Source organism: Temnothorax nylanderi, unplaced genomic scaffold (genome assembly GCF_030848795.1).
Source record: "Temnothorax nylanderi isolate EJ_2023f unplaced genomic scaffold, tnyl_v1.0 TNYL_tig0009_pilon, whole genome shotgun sequence".
Lineage (NCBI taxonomy): Eukaryota > Metazoa > Arthropoda > Insecta > Hymenoptera > Formicidae > Temnothorax > Temnothorax nylanderi.
In genome coordinates this window covers 957,877-974,601 of record NW_027249071.1, presented here as the reverse complement: position 1 = coordinate 974,601, position 16,725 = coordinate 957,877, and the positions used below count along the sequence as shown (strand labels likewise).

The following is a 16,725-nucleotide window of genomic DNA, read 5'->3' as shown; positions in this document are numbered from 1 at the left end:
ATAGATCTAAAAATATAGCCAAAATACGATAATAATATAAATCAATGTTCTTTTAACTATATGTAAAACGATAGAACACTGTACTAAAAGAACACGTTAATGATTTAATAAATCGGATTTGAATTAAGAACAAGAAAGCTTTTAGTTTTGGAATTCTTCCAAAATTATAAGGATGATAATACTATCATTGACTAGGTCTTTCATGAATTTATTTCTATTTTTGTAGAACTTGTTTTTCATTAAATGAATTGCGGGAATTAAGTGAAGGTGAACTGCGATGATGTATGGATGATTTATTGATGTGCATGACATCCAATATAAAACATTGATAGAATCGAATAGGAGATAATTTTTTCTACTGTATAAATACAGTAAAAGCTGCAGAATAATTTTTCGATTGCATAATCTTTAGGAAAATAATTTAATTTTTAATTACATAATTTTAAAAAAAAAAATTTGGATTTAAGTAATGCTTCGTATATTAATTAAACACATATTATGTGATAACTTTAAATATATTTTTATCATTATATATTTATTAATTTAAAAACTCAATATAGAGATCAAAAGATTCATAAAATGAATATTAATAGAGTTATAAATCGGAGTAAATTTCGATTTTCATAGGACACAGGTATCTGTCTATAAGATATCGTAGAATTAGAATATGACTGATGAAAAATTCTAATGAAATTGACATGGTTGTTTTCCGCAATAAACGTCTAATCGGCACAACTTAATAAAATTTTAACTTTAGTTTTTGCTGATACAAAATTTCTATTTCAAGCTATGAATAAATATAATTTCCATGTTATTAGAGCTTTCGAAAATTACGCAATAGACAATGTAACAAGAAAATTTATCAAGGTGAAGTTCGCAGTTAAGGACACATCATTCTATCAACTGAATGTGATAATAATAGAAATGGTGATTTGAGAAATGAATAGGCACTTATATAGTGTGCTACTATGGCACCCCAAGGATTTACCTAAATAATCCAGTTAATACTTTATACAAATGCGGGAAATTAATAAATTGTTGGATCTTTTCACTTGAATTAATTGACAATGAAATGAATGATCCATTCTTCTTATATAGCAATTGTGCACCATCTTGATAGTCTTATAATAAGTTGTATTATCTTACTGTTTTAAGATTATTATTATTGACATATGAAGTTTATTATTTAAAAATTGGGTTGGGTTAAAGACTATCTAAAGATACGTGGATCTCACTTCAACTACATTATCGTTGAATATTTTTGAACGGAATAAAGAAATATTTATTTCAAATGTTATAAGAGTATTCGTATAACATAATAAAATTATACTAAAGTCAAATAAGAAAGATTATTTCACATTTTTAAAATAACATTAATGATATTTCTTGGATTGTGTTTTGTTCATTAACCCTTAAATGCCACCCGGGGTCCAGCGGACCCCAGACCCTTTAGAATGATATATTTTCAAATGTTCCTTCCAAAAATGGAGCTCATATTTATTTATTTATTATTTATTATTTTTTTGATTTTGGAGCCAATATTTTAACTGTTGGCGATCTTAATTTTTTATACTATGTTGAAATTTTAACAATATAAGCATTTTATTCTCTTTTCTAAGCCTTGAACAACATTGAAAATAATTTTCATAACTAAATATAAAAAAATCAATAAGTAAGGAGACATTTTTCATGCTGGGGTCTTTTAGACCCCATGTGTCATTTACGAGATTCTTGAGAGGTGTGGCATTTAAGGGTTAATGTATTTGATTCGAAAACATATTAATTAATATTATATTGTATTAAAGATACTTTACTCGTATTTAACGAGAGTTTAGTTTTCTACAAAAATTTATTCTATCTGGCCAGATAAAAATTTTTATAGATGAAATTAACTAATTTATTGCTATTTTAATGATAAACATTCTACTGTCCTAGAATACATAAATCCAATATGATTTCTTATAAATTAATTATACTCCTTGTACGTATACCTTACACTATTATAATCAATTTTAATCTTAATTTTTTCTCTCTACCTTTCTCTCTCTCTCTCTCTCTCTCTCTCTCTCTCTCTCTCTCTCTCTCTCTTTCTCAATCGAGTATTATGATATTTCATATTGTTTTCTTATTACATTAAAGAGAAAAGAAACATATATCACCAATAAAGTAATTACTTAAATATTATCGTAACGTATATGCATATTACTTAAATGTGTATAAGTTAAATACGTTTTGTACGTGACATTCATATACTTTACATATAACCATATATGTGCGGTCATGTAACAAGTGAATAATAATCTCCTCATAATATTTTCATTCATTATTACGTACGAAATTTATTTGACTTATATTGTATAAACAAAGACAATATAATAGATATTGTTTACAGAGAAATTAGTAGTAGATACTATATATAAAGATATTAGTCGTATTACAATTATACTGCTTTAAAAGAACATACTCTAAATGAGAATAAATTATCTCGCTTTTTTTTTAAGTACCAGTATTTATAAAGATAGATTTTTGAAATTTCTATTTTTTTATATGTACAATTGTGGAAAAGATTGAACTCTCGCTACAATTTGAAAGAGAGAGAACTTTAAATATACATATAATTCCATGCTTGATGAATTGTAAATATGCTTCATCACTGTCCCTCAACTCCGTGTCCGTTCGATAAGCCTTGTGTTACTGGAGTTTTCGATTCTCTTGTTCGCAATTTTAACCAGAAACCCTTGTCCGGCAACATAGCGAATGATTTCTTTGTCAACACGATGGGATTTGCAGTTTTAACATCGGGCTCGAGATCGCAGTGCCAAAGCAGGTAGAACAGCATAATTTTTGTTTCCATCAAGGCGAATCTATTACCAATGCAGATTCTGGGCCCGATACCAAATGGTATATAGACCAAATTATCTACATCATTGTTGAGGAATCTTTCTGGATCGAACTTGTCTGGCTGCGGATAGTACTTTGGATCGCGATGCAGAGAGTAAGCTGGAAACCATATTCTGTCTCCAGGCTTTATCATGATCGGTTCGCCATCTGAAGTCGCTGGTGGCAATTCGGTCTCTTTGACACATTTTCTGTCTATGAAAGATCCTGGCGGATATAATCTAAGAGTTTCGTTTATCACAGCGTCTAAGTACTTCATGCGATTGATGGCCTCGTAAGTAGGTTTACCGTTAGTCTGTCTGACAACATCATCAATTTCCTCTCTTAATTTGCTCTGAATATCGGAATTGACAGCGAGTTGGTGCGTTATAAAACTCATGGTTGATGAGGTAGTATCGAATCCGGCGAGAAAGAAAACGAATGCCTGGGCAGTCATTTCGTCAATGTCGAACGTGGGTCCGCTATCTTTGTTTCTAGTCTCCATCATCAACTGAATCATGTCCGGACGAACAATTCCCTGCTCATCCCTGACCTTCACTGTGTTGGAAACGATATCTTTGAAAAATTTCTCTATCTCTGGGCCAAATATTTTGAGATTGAGGAGTTTTGCAAGTAGCGAGAAGTTTCTATTCAGGAAGAACTTGAAGGCCAGCCAATTGTCAATAGTCATTGCCTTCTTGGCAAGCAAGAAGAACTCGTTGTTCGGATGCTTAAAAGAATCCACGCTGATGCCGAAAGCACACGTGGCCACTGCGTCGTTGGTGTATCTGCCCAGTATGTCTTTCATATCATACGTCTTGCCGGTTTTTCCGGATTGCGTTGTCACAAAATTGACGAAGTTCTTGGCGCACTGACTTATAAGTTCGAACATCATCTTCATCTTGCTGGATGTGAAACTAGGACTAAGAAGCTTTCGCATCTCGCGCCAGTGATCCCCTTTCAGGTCAGACAGATTTTTACTAGCCATCGGATCAAGAGTTTCGTTCGCGAAGCCATTGCGATCACAGAAGTTGTCGAACTTTTTGATGGCAATCGTGGAAATCAAATCTGGATCACGGATAACGAAGATCGGTGTTATAAAATCATGGAGGCCGAAGTATTTTGCGTTCGAGAAGAGATTGTAGAACTTTTGTACATGCTCCATATGGGATGTACGTTGAAAAATAAAAGGTGCCATGTTGCCCAATAATGGAACCGGTTTCACATGCGGGATCTTTAGTTGCTCGAAGTAAGAAAGCTTCCTTAGAACAAAATAATATAAGCAAATGCTCGCTGCCAGAATAGTCAGAACCAAAGTAGATAGCTCCATCGCGACAGGAATCTCCAGATTCGTTGCACAAGAAGAAGAAGTTCCTGATTAAGTTCTGATTGTCGGCAGTTTTTGTTTCGGATTGATGAAACGATTTCCACACTTAATTGATAATGTTATTGACACGATAAGAAGCGCAACATTAATGTATTAGTTTTGTTGATTGTCATTAGAACTTCTGTTTAAATGGAAACGGTTAACTCGATAGATCTGGCGATACGATACACACACCATGCGTGAGATTTTACGACTGACTCCTGCACGGACGCCAGGATAGAATTATATAACATTTGCAAGTGCGTAGATATGAATTTCATAAAGTCATTTATCACTTTGATTATCTTCTATTCTTCTTGAAATGGCGGTGCAATTCTTCGCAAACATATTCTTATCATATCTTATCTATATCCTATCAATATGCGCTTGTCGCCTTTTTAAATGAACTGGATTAGAGGTCAATTGTCTTTTTATTTTACAACAATGCCATTGCCCAAAAATTTGAATAAAATAACAAAGAGATATGATGTTTTCTTCTGATAATTCATAATTTTTATTGCGTATTTTTGCACGATTCAATACGTAAATGATAAAAGCATAATATGAATTTATTTTTTATTTTCTTATTACCGTTTTTGTTCTTATATTTTCTTCTATAACCTTATATTCTGTATATTTTTAATTTATCGTGATTGATAAATAAAAAGACAGTAATCCAGCAAGTACAAATAAGATTAGCAATTGTTGTTATTTTTATTACAAATTATAATTTAATTTGTTCATTTTTAATCACACATCTCGTAATAATAATGTCCCTTGATTTTAAAATTAATGTACCTAAATAGATCTAAAAATATAGCCAAAGTACGATAATAATATAAATCAATGTAGCTACGTAATATAAAATACAATATCTTGTGCACGTAGAAATGCTAGTTTTCACCTAAAAGAAGATTTCACTGACGCGAGCGTGTCCATTCTCATTTTTCAATCAATCAAATTTTGCACCTGTCGGTATGCGACACGAGTCCGCACGGAAAAGACCGATTCGAGCCGAATGCGACGGCGACATCGGGCCATCGGGCGTCTCGTTTCAGCTGTGTCGCGTCGCGAGATAAATATTTCTGTTGATCTCTCAGCCGCGGTGGATTGGTTTCTGGTTATTTCCGGACGCCGAGAAGCTCGACGGCGAGAGTCGAACACAGGATTCCGCGACTCGTTGACGGGCTCGGGTAATTTGAAATTGAAGCCAAGTTAAAGTTTATCTCTTTTCTCAGTTGCCCTAACCTCCCCGATCCGACGCCACGGCGGCGACGGCAAGATTCCGGGATCGCCGGGGGCCAGGTCGTTGAAATTTCGTCCCGGGGGAGGAATATGAGGTGCGTATCTGCGTTTTCATCGACGGAGGTGAACCCGTCTGTCCTCACGGTGACGCTCATAAACCTGTCGTCGCGCAGATAACCTCGACATGAGCTACAACAAGAAGGTGGCGTACTTCTACAACCCGGAGGTGGGTAACTTCCACTACGGCCCGGGTCACCCCATGAAGCCGCACCGGCTCTCCGTCATTCACAGCCTCGTGCTGAACTACGGCCTCCAGCGGAAGATGCAGATCTACCGGCCGTATCGCGCCAGCACCCACGACATGTGCCGCTTCCACTCGGAGGACTACGTGGAATTCCTGCAGCGCGTCACGCCGCAGAACCTGCAGGGCTACACCAAGTACCTGAGCCACTTCAATGTGGGAGACGACTGTCCCGTGTTCGACGGCCTCTTCGACTTCTGCTCCATGTACACCGGCGCTTCGTTGGACGGCGCCACCAAGCTCAACAACAACTGCTGCGACATCGCCGTCAACTGGAGCGGCGGTCTGCATCACGCCAAGAAATTCGAGGCGTCCGGCTTCTGTTATATCAACGACATCGTCATCGCTATACTGGAATTGCTCAAATACCGCGCTCGGGTGTTGTACATCGACATCGACGTGCATCACGGGGACGGCGTGCAGGAGGCCTTCTACCTGACCGACCGCGTAATGACCGTGTCGTTTCACAAGTACGGCAATTACTTCTTCCCCGGCACCGGCGACATGTACGAGATCGGTGCCGAGAGCGGCCGTTACTATTCCGTCAACGTGCCGCTGAAGGAAGGGATTGACGACACGTCGTACATTCAGGTCTTCAAGCCCGTCATATCTCACGTAATGGAGTTCTTCCAGCCGACGGCGATAGTCCTTCAATGCGGTGCCGATTCCCTCGCGAACGACCGACTCGGTTGCTTCAGCCTCAGCACGAAGGGCCATGGCGAGTGCGTGAAATTCGTGAGGGATCTGAACGTACCGTTGCTGACTGTCGGCGGTGGCGGTTACACATTGCGGAACGTCGCTAGGTGCTGGACTTACGAAACGTCTCTGCTCGTGGACGAGCAGATTAGCAACGAGTTACCGTATACCGAGTACTTGGAGTACTTCGCACCCGACTTCACCCTACATCCCGAGGTCGTCACCAGACAGGACAACGCCAACAGCAAGCAGTATTTAGAGGCAATTACGAGACACGTGTGCGATAATCTCAAAATGATTCAGCACTCGCCGAGCGTACAGATGCAGGACGTCCCGTGCGACGCGTTGCCACCTGAAGAGGAGCGGCAGCCGGAACCGGATCCAGACTCCCGGCAGAATCCACAGGACACGGACAAGATCGTCGAGCCGGCGAACGAGTATTACGCTGGTGACAAAGATCAGGATAAGATGGACGTGGGCGATTCGTGATAAAGACAGTAATACAGTTTACGAGAGCGTGAAAATGTTTAGGATCGCGCGCGGTCCTTCACATAGAGCCAGCAGACTCCAGCCAATTGTACGCGACTGGAATTCAATCACTTTTGATTTACCGGCAACACGGAAACTGCCGTAAAACATACTGAGATTATCGCTTTCTATGACTGATGTCCCAGGACAATAGACGCTATTGTGCAATTACTAAATTTAATGATTAAACTTTCAAAGCTAGTGATGTATGAAGCAAGATGAACGAGGTCTATTTGATGCAGTGCATACTTTTTAAGCTTTTTTTACAATGCAAAAGTGTAAATATGTAAACAATACAGACCGATTCCTTTATATTGATGACGAAACAAGCATATTTTACTCAAATAAATCTTGCAGACTTTGGATAAATGTGTGAAATACATCTATATTTTAGATAACGATGAATTCGTTTATCTAATATTGCTATATTTTTAGATAATGGAGAATTCGTTTATCTCAAATTGCTATTGAGAGAGGAAACTATTTCTTTATTGAGAAAAGAAATCCGATATCGTGCGATACGCTTACTCAGGATATCTAGATCTTAAATATCCATTAGGCAAGTTTATTGTTTTACATCAGACAGCAATATCCGTATTGTCTACAATGGTACAACGACGATGAGGACGATATTAATAGCGAATAATAGTGTAATAGTAGTAATAGTAATAACGATAACGTCTGTATCTCTGTCTCGGAGCTATCTTGCTATATCACAGAGAACTTAATCTTCGCACGACATAATTGTTCCTTTTAGAGCTCTTTTTCTTTCCTTAACTAGAGTAGAAACACAAAAAGATTCTCTCGGGAATAATGTGGGGTGGGGGAGGGGACGGACCTCTCCGCTTGGTAAGAGCACTAAATGCGACTAATTGCAATAAATTAGATCTCTTAAATTAAGGCGCTTCGTTCTGTACATTCGTATTTTGTAAACTCTACAAAAAGTCTCTCGAAAAATAATACACGTACAAAAATATTCGGTACGAGAGGAACGCAAATACTCGATTTCCGATTTACTCTTTGCAAGAACAGTGCAAAAGACTACGATGCAGAGGCAATGCGTGTGTACTCTTCGCGAATGCGTAACGCTGGGCTTCGTTCTTTGAGGAACACCGCGCGCGGTTATACGCGGCTCATTTTCGTTTGCAGAAAGCTGCTCACGGAGCTGCTTACACAGTTATACGGCTCCTTTTTTTTTTCATTCGACGTACGAAAAATTCTCGAGTTCGCTCGTGTCCTACAAAGCGCACACGCCACATATGCGTATGTACGTGTACATATATATGCATATATAATATATAAAGTTTTCAGTCTCATAGTAACGGCAATTCCATTTGGTGTTTTGGTCTTCCATCGAACTCTGCATATACTCCAGCGGTTCATACGTCCTCCGATTCGAAACTATATACAACGCGTACAAGAGGATATAATTAGTAGGCAGTGCTGATCCAGCGATCTTCGATAAATCTTCGGAATCTTTCTTGCTGCATAGCTTTCTTCTTTTCAACATAAAATTGCTTGACTAGATGCTGTTGGTCTTTCTCGCTCGTCTCGCAATGCCGAGCGCATTCAACAGTAGCACGTGCCGTCTGAGCACAGGCAATGCAAATGGAATAGTGATCAGTTATGTTTCGAAGTGCTTGTAAATGCTAGTCACGTACGTCATGACTTGTTGCCAGTCGGGTCGTTCGAGTTGACACATTTCACCGATGTTCTGTGGAAAGATTGATTTACGTTATTCTTAATCTCACAAGAGACTATATTCGTAACAATTAGATATACAATTACGCGATTAAACTTTCGGCTTATTATAAATTATTTTAATGAGTTATCATACTTCGTGCTCATGTACACTTATAGTTATTCAGAGATAATTTATTAGTCAATTTACCAAAGTAGTTGGTATGCCAACACTCTCGGCAGCAGAGAAGGCGATCGAGAAGTTCCGCCGCTTTTCAACTGGCGTCAACGTGTCGTACGGTACCTTTCGCGGCAAATAGGAGTGCAGAATCGCGCATAACGCTAAGCCATCGTTCCAGGAACTGCTAAAGTTAGTTATATCGATATTCCGGTAGCCTATCGTTTTATTTTGACACCACTTGAGCAAGGCGTTACGCTTGGATCCGCCGTTCTTGACTAAGCCACACAGAGGATCTTTGCGCTCCGACAGATCGGTGACGCTGTTTCGACGCACGAAGTCGATCGCCTTGGCGTTCAAAGCGGCTGAATCCAACAACTCACCCGGACTCAAAACCACAGGCGTTGATTTTGTTTCTGTGTAATAACAAAAGCGCACGATTAAGTACGAAGAATCCCCGTGCCAAAATGCATAGTAAATTTTCATACGATTATTTTTTTTTATCGTACGAGCGTTTTACTAATAATTACCTGATACCGGTTTCTTTGTGATTGTAGATTGTGTTTTATTGTTATTTGTCGAATTCGCCGTGCAGATTAAATTGTTGATTTGCTGTTGGTCTCTGAGGGGAGCCTTCAAAGACATAATATCCGTAGTTCCAATCGAATTTAAAGACGACGTAGAGCTGCTTCGGCTTCCAGGACCTAAAACATAAGACAAATCGGTTCTTTTAACTTCTTTTTGTTTCTGAAATATATGAATAAAATGAAATATATATCATAAAACGAAATATTTTTTTATCTATTATTTTATATCGCAATTTCAAGTAAATACCATCGCGGACAATGTATATTGATAATTGTTAATGTATCTGAAATTGTATTATGGTCACTTACCAGCTTTAGCTTGTTTCGTGGCATTTTCAATGCTCTCGATCAGACACTTAACAGAAAGCCTCGAGTCCTGACGCGAAATGTTCGCCTTCCTACGAGCAGCAATCTCCTGTTGCACGCTCGTCAGCACGGATTGTTGAGTCTCCGTCGGTGTGCTGGCTGGCCTCGTAGGTGGTTGTTGTATCACTTTTTGATTAGCTGAAAGATTTAAGTACACATTATACTCAGCGAATTGCCATGTACAAATAATTCCGCGAACAAATAATAAAAGCAATAAGCCATAAGTTCGTACGTAAAATAAAGCACAGATAATCGGTAATTAATATACTTGGACGAAAGTCTCCTCACTTCACGGATGGAAAATGGCACGCTCGCGTACGGATTAATTCAGTAGGGACAAAATGATGATTTCATGATAGAAACATAAAGATAGATAAATAAGCGAGTATATCATAGCGTGTAAAGATACCGAGAGATCGAGAAACACAAAGAAAGCCGGGTGACAGTCAACCAGGGACAACACGAGCGGCACAATGTAGGTGCTAGCGATGCGAAGATACGCATTTTGCATTCTTCGCCTAAATCGGGGAGCCGGGACGGACAACAGGCCGAATTTTTGCGATGCAAGCGGTTCCCACATTTAAGAGAGCGACTTACGGTCGCAAGACTCGCTTATTTGCGGGCGCCGTCCCGGCAGCGTCCTCAATTCCACGTCCTCTACGATCGTCTCAAACTTTTCTCTTAAGGATGACGTCCGTCCCATCGGTGGGGGTAGATCCGACTCCAAGTCCGTATTACTTTGCGACACTTCCTCGCTCGTTCCGCGAAGCTTACTTTCGGAAGGAGTCGCTTTCTCGATCTGAGAATTGTTCTCGTTTGCCTGTGTGCTACCTTGCAGGAATCTTATGCGATTCAATCGATTAGTCTCGCTCGAACTCGAGCACTTTGCTTCTTGTAACTGTTCGCTAAACGCTGAAGATCCGGTTTCTTTTTCTTCGTTAACGGAATACTTTAATGGTTCCGAGATCTCCGTTTCTTTCTCCGAATCAACACTCGAAGTTCTTCCCGGCGTGTCCGATGAAACAATTGGAATCGATGTGAGAAATTTTGATTTATACGCGATTTCCGAGGGCGTTAACAACGGATACGATTTCCGTCTCATTAGAGGAGCACTTAATATATCATGAGAACTCTTTATTTTCTCACGTTCAGTATTTGTATTCATAGATTTCGGAGACTTTATTTCGATATTTTCATTGAGCGAGCTTGGTATTTTCGATTCCTCGAGCATATCAAAAACTTTTCTATCCTCTGGCATAGCATCGAAACACTGAGGTTTCGTCGTAATTTGATCATCATCGATGATCACGTGTTTCGCTGTCCATAACTGATTATTGCATGTTTCTCGTTCTGTTGCTTCGTCTTTTAAGCGAGACGCTTTTACCAGAGAAGATTCATATCTCATTTCCTGTGATTTTTCTTCGTTTTCATGTATATGACGACAATTATCAAATTCATCTAATGATTTAGCATGAATTCTAATTTGTGATTCTGCGGTCCTTTTTGGTTTCGAGTCAATTATCTCGCAGCTCGGTTTTGATTCACGTTTTTTCAAAAACAGCCTTTGCCTTTGCTCATTTTTCTCGCTTTCTTTTGATTTTAAACACACGGCTGAATCTGAAAGCGCTTTTGCACTCCTGACGTCTGAATCTGCCCGTTGTTTTATCGCGTCGCTCGGCACAGTCAAAGTTTCCGCAGTTGTATTATCTAAAGACGACGGACCAGCGTCCATGATGGCTAGAGTAGGCGAACTCCTGTTGACTTGCGGACTGCTGTAACTTCTCTGCAACAGTTTCCCCATTTCCGGATCGACCTCGAATTTCAGGTCGTTCATCGCGCTTTCCACACCGGAAAATATGTAATCCTTCGGCACGAAGAATCGACTGTTCGAAATGTTAATGCCGTACGAATCTCCGTTGGCGTTTTGAATACTGCGAATACTTTTTAATAAGGCACTCTTGGCCATCGCGTCTTTATCGGACGTGCCCGTAACGGTAATGTACAGTTTCGGATAATCTTCCGCAATTATTAGAGATTTATCAGATGGATTGTGAGGAGCCTTATCCAGTTCAAAATTGTTCAAGTAGAACTTTGACGTATCGCTCCTCGAGGCTTTTGATTGTCTCGAATTCTCACTCGCTAAACGCTCAACTGCATCATCCGTGGCGCATTCAGTATTCCGGCTGTCGATGCGATACGCAGGACAGAATTCAATCTCCTCGCCGGAAATCAATTTGTCCTCCAATTTGATAGCTTCCTTGAGTGTTGGTGCGCCAGTTGTGTTGGTAGCCAGATTATCATTCGGCAAATCGGGTTCGTCTTGATTCGCGGTATTGACATCCTGAAGCCTCGCTTTATGTGAGTCCCAGCCGCTCATCGTTGCTTTGACCAAGCCATTTCGTAACGCGTGCTTTCTCGCGTCGTAACGCTTTTTTAGAATCATTCGACCACGCTTTAGTAAAACACTCGCCATTTTCTCTTTATTCCCGCTAGTGACATCGAGTGTCTTGCAACTCACTACAGTGCTATCTAGTACGCAGTCCGATTGAGGAAAAAAGGAACAATTATAAAATTAATAAAACTTATTAACAAAATAGCTATATATGTGAAATAAATTTAACAAAATTAATGTTCGCGGTAAATTTCGTTTTATTGAGAAATATCCCTTTTTCCGACAATATTTACTAAATTCCTCGTATGTTTTCTTTTGCATAGAGAGTATTATGTGTTAGTATACCATATATAATTTTTTTACCGTGTTATTATTAAATCTTCACGATCCTGGACGTTCGTCACGTATCACAATATACTATCACATAACCGTTTCTGTTTTAAGAGAAGTCGACCGTTTCCGTTTGTTTACCTTTGTTAAGTTTATCGAGTTGTGCCTCCAGCGCTCTCAGCTTATCTCTCTGCGCCTTGTTCTCCATTACAACGCGTTCCAACTCGCTTTGAGCCTCGGTCTTGAAGTCGTTGGCAACTCGCACGGTCATCAGCAAATCCGTTTGGAACTGCTCCCACTCCGCGCTCTCCTCCTGTCTCAGCTTACGCTCGTCGGCCAACGCGCGCTCCAACTCGTACTGACGCGTTTGCGCTTCGCGTTCTCTTCGTTGCGCCTCGCTCAATGCAGCTTTCAGCTCCCGCTTATCCTCCAGGTGCCGTTGACATTGCGTCTGTAATTCCGCCAAGGAATCTCGGACGAGCTGCAGTTCCGTGCTCACAGACAGTCGCTCATCCTTCAACTGATTCAGCCTGTATTCTAGGTCGTCTATAGCGGATTTCGCATTATTTCGAGCCACCTGAAATTTTATTTGCATAAAAGTTATCTCCTTGATTGATTATTTATACGAACGAAAAAGTTTACATCTACATTTTCACAGTTTTAAGGAAAACTAGTCGCTTTCTCGATCAAAATTGCTTGAAAAATTTCAAGTTTGTGTCTTTTCTACACATACAAAACAAACGTACTTTATATTCTTCCTGAAGCTGCGAGTATTGATCCCTCAATCGATCGTGGTCGCAATGTGAGCGCGCCAACTGTTCCTGCAATGCTGCTGCCTGCGTCTCGAGTGTGTCCTTCTCCCTTCTGGCCGCATCTAGCAGTTCGTCCGCCTCGCTCTTGTTCTCCAGCTGCCTCGATTGCTCCAACTCCTCGATCTTCGCCCGCGCGTTCTCCAACAAAGTCGCCAATCTACTGATCTCTATACTGCGATTCGCGCCCTCCTGCCTCGCTTCCGCCAATTCCATGTCCAACTGCTTTCGTTCGACGTTTGCTGCGTCCACCGACGCCTCCAGTAACTCGACGCATTTCGTCAAGCGTTCAGTCTCTGCCGCACTAGCGTCAGCAGTCGCTCTCAGACTCTTCAGTTCACTCGTCAACTCCTCCTGCTTTTGAAGTAGAGTCTCTCGTTCCTCTTGCGCACTCTATAACCATACGAATAATCAGCAATCGTCCATTTCCTGTTTACACATATAAATTTAGTGCACTCACTTTCAGGAGGTCTACAAGCTTCTGTTCCCTTTCTGTATTGTAACCTTTAGATGCTTCCTGTGGCTGTTCCTCCCTTAAAAGTAGTCCCTGCAAAGTGTCAACCTTGGAACGAGAGTCTTCTAGCTTCTCTGTTTGACGACACAGTGACTCCAAAAGAACTCCTTTCTCCTCCGTTAGCCTTTCGTTATCCGCTTGTAATTCGGTCAGTTGTGCCTGTGTGATTGGCATTAATTAGTTAAAAACTTGTATTCTCATTTCCGTACAATGTTTTTGGTTTTTTTTTTCAATATTAACAAGATAGAATCGTACCTGTAAGTCACTTAATTCTTGAATGGTAGCCTGTAATTCTTCGTTTGTGGAATAATGCGTTTCCTCCATTTGCAAGATCCTGTCCTGCAAGCACGCAACCGAAACCTCGGACATCGAGCTGGAGGAGTGCTTGTCCCAGTCTGGAGTGGTGCACTGAGCTCCTTCCTGAGGTGTGCTGGTATTGTGTGCAGAACCATCGTCCTGAGGAATGGCGATGGAGGCTGGCGCGGAGTTGTGGAGCCTCGAGGCATCTAACAGCAGCTGCTGTTTCTCCGAATCTGACAGCGGAGAGTGCGCCACGTCCCTGAGACGAGTGCGAAGAGCTTCGTTCTCCTCAGTAAGACGCTCTAGCTCCAGATGATGCTGCTCCTATATGTCAAAGCAACAAATACAAACACCGTTAATCAACGACTCAACTTAATCAACGTGAAATCGATAGAATGGAGCAGTTTCAAGGTAAGAATGCAATATTTCAAGGAAAATGTGGTTCTAACACAGTATCTACACCGAAAGAACATCTCCAATTACTTAATTACGACTGTAAATCGACGTTTAACAGCTATATCTGTATCGTGATCTTTTTGCATACAGGGACTACAATATCCTCGCACGAGACACTCCGAGAAGAGGGGCTCGGAAAAAGCGTGGGAAAACAATCGTGACAGTTCGCGATCATAACATTCGCGTCCCTCGTCCCTCGTCCCCCCCGTTTCGAGGAAAAACACAGAGGCGCACGAGGAACGACGCCGCGTAAATAACGCACCGACGACGGGGGGGGCCGAGGGGGGATGCGACACGGAGCCAATCCGGATTCGAGGTTAGAGTGCAAACGACATGCGACGCGAAGACGGTTCAACGCCGGTAGGACGGAACTCCGCGACGTTCACACGACGGCGATCGCGACGGGGAGGGGGAACGGGGCTCCCGCGGTTCTACCTCAGGACGGGCGAGGGGGTTTACCGTGGGCGACGAGAAGCAACGCTTCTTCATATCGGATCCGCTCGGCCTCCCCGGCTCTCTTCCTGCGTAAACAACCCCGCCGCGCTCTACGCCCTCTGGCTCCGTTTTCGAGCACGCAAAAACGACTCTTCGTGCCCTTTCTCTCTCTCTCTCTCTCTCTCTCGTCCCCTCCACTGCTCTCCGTCTTTCTCTCTCTAATGTTCTAACGGTTACGTCGGTTACACGAGCTCCGGGACTGAAACCGGTATAATTTCCGCCGAGTTCAGATCCCGACGCCGCGCCGCGCCGCGCCACGGCCGGCCGAAAATGATCCCCCCGCTGATCCCGGCTGTTCGCGGCGATGAGAGAAACGCGATTTGTCGACTCGCGAATTTTCCATCTCGCAGCGTCGAAAATTGAATTCGATTGCGTAACGGAAAGGGGGGTTCCACAATCGTCCCAGCAACGATTATTATTGGGGAGGGGCTAATGACACGGAGGGTGCACCGCACACCCTGCGAAATAGCTTTGTAGAATGTAGAGTATTCTTCGAGAATAGCTGCGGATTTTTATGCGTTCGCGCGGTCGGGCTGAAACAAGCGTGACGACTGCGGAAAAATGTGAAGATTTTGCAGGTAAAAGGAACCCGAGAGAACACAATGGGATTGTTTTCGCGCAGTGTTCCGGGCCGAAGATATCTTGGCGAGGGATTCTTCGAGAAACTTTTTAGAGTCGATATCTGAAAAAAAATACACTGCTGAATATTAAAGAATGAAATTTAAACCAATACCTTGAGTTAAATAACATTTTGTTATTTTAAATTAAGTAATTGTGTGTAAATGTATTATTTTAACACAAAACAATATTATTTTAACTCCATTTTAACTCCTTGGTTTAGTTAAATTAACGACATATCGAGTAGGAGCAGTGGCAACCTATAACTCCTATAAGAATGATTCAAATTGAATATAATTTAAGTATAATAATTACATATAATAATTAGAGAGAGAGGGAGAGACAGAGAGGGAGACGAGTAAAGCGCGATTTTCTCAATAAAAATTCATAATTTGGAACTTAAATGTCGAAATGATTGACATCGGATGTTGAAAAATTGAAAGAATAATTGGATTAAACTTCGAGGGGGCATCGACTCCGAATTGATCGAGGTACAAATCTGTTGCACCGATTACGTAAATTTTTGAAACACCCCGTAGCGCCGGAACACCGGCGATTTAACTGAGAGAAGAGGAGCGGCAGTGTTTTTTACTGGATCGATCTATTTAAGCGTAATTTAGATGCAAAGCGGATATTTTTACAGCCGCCCAGTCGTCCTCGACCGTGCCTTACGTCGCCTTCCTTGTACGGGACGTGAAAGAAAAAAGCCGCGAGAGGAGGGAGGGAACGGCGCAGGTATGCACGTGTGCAAGGAGCACGCCAGGTACGGCGCACACTTGCGAAGGGGGAAGGGGAGGAATTAATGCGAGAGACGTCAACTGGTATAGATGAATCAGAGCGACAGTGCGGCGCGGCATAATTCATTCATCGAGCGCATTTTGCGTCGCAATCGCTAGCTAATAAATGCGCCTTACATTCCGCACGTTATTATTTTTCAGCCGACAGAAATGGAGTATCGATGATATGTTACGTCTGAACTGCGGCGGA

General features: G+C 41.4%; 3 protein-coding genes across 10 annotated transcripts in view; 1 reads left to right on the top strand and 2 right to left on the bottom strand.

Moving 5' to 3' along the window:
* Positions 1-1,256: 1,256 nt before the first annotated feature.
* On the bottom strand, positions 1,257-4,478 carry LOC139786605 (cytochrome P450 9e2-like). The gene has a single exon (XM_071725759.1). It carries the CDS (start codon positions 4,205-4,207, stop codon positions 2,651-2,653), a length of 1,557 nt encoding a protein of 518 aa, XP_071581860.1. The 5' UTR covers positions 4,208-4,478; the 3' UTR covers positions 1,257-2,650.
* Positions 4,479-5,259: 781 nt separating this feature from the next.
* Hdac3 (histone deacetylase 3) lies at positions 5,260-7,382 on the top strand. The gene is made up of 2 exons (XM_071725767.1): positions 5,260-5,583; positions 5,662-7,382. Exon 2 carries the CDS (start codon positions 5,673-5,675, stop codon positions 6,972-6,974), a length of 1,302 nt encoding a protein of 433 aa, XP_071581868.1. The 5' UTR covers positions 5,260-5,583; positions 5,662-5,672; the 3' UTR covers positions 6,975-7,382.
* A 142-nt stretch (positions 7,383-7,524) lies between these two features.
* Positions 7,525-16,725, bottom strand: part of LOC139786491 (uncharacterized) — a 44,887-nt gene continuing 35,686 nt past the window's right edge. For 5 of the 8 annotated variants that reach the window (XM_071725644.1, XM_071725655.1, XM_071725667.1 and 2 more), the window contains 9 exons: positions 14,125-14,493; positions 13,816-14,028; positions 13,293-13,748; positions 12,688-13,123; positions 10,422-12,353; positions 9,768-9,962; positions 9,402-9,575; positions 8,905-9,287; positions 7,525-8,727 (listed from right to left, as the gene is read on the bottom strand). In XM_071725644.1, the coding sequence (XP_071581745.1) occupies positions 8,638-8,727; positions 8,905-9,287; positions 9,402-9,575; positions 9,768-9,962; positions 10,422-12,353; positions 12,688-13,123; positions 13,293-13,748; positions 13,816-14,028; positions 14,125-14,493 (4,248 nt within the window). In that variant the 3' untranslated portion in view covers positions 7,525-8,637. Of the gene's footprint in view, positions 8,728-8,904; positions 9,288-9,401; positions 9,576-9,767; positions 9,963-10,421; positions 12,354-12,687; positions 13,124-13,292; positions 13,749-13,815; positions 14,029-14,124; positions 14,494-14,713; positions 15,027-15,084; positions 15,349-16,725 lie in introns of those variants that run through there. The other 3 variants (XM_071725687.1, XM_071725679.1, XM_071725674.1) reach the window with 3 other exon arrangements.

Coding starts and splice junctions, on each gene's coding strand:
- LOC139786605 (XM_071725759.1), bottom strand. CDS start 4,207: ATGGAGCTATCTACTTTGGTTCTGACTATTCTGGCAGCGAGCATTTGC.
- Hdac3 (XM_071725767.1), top strand. CDS start 5,673: ATGAGCTACAACAAGAAGGTGGCGTACTTCTACAACCCGGAGGTGGGT.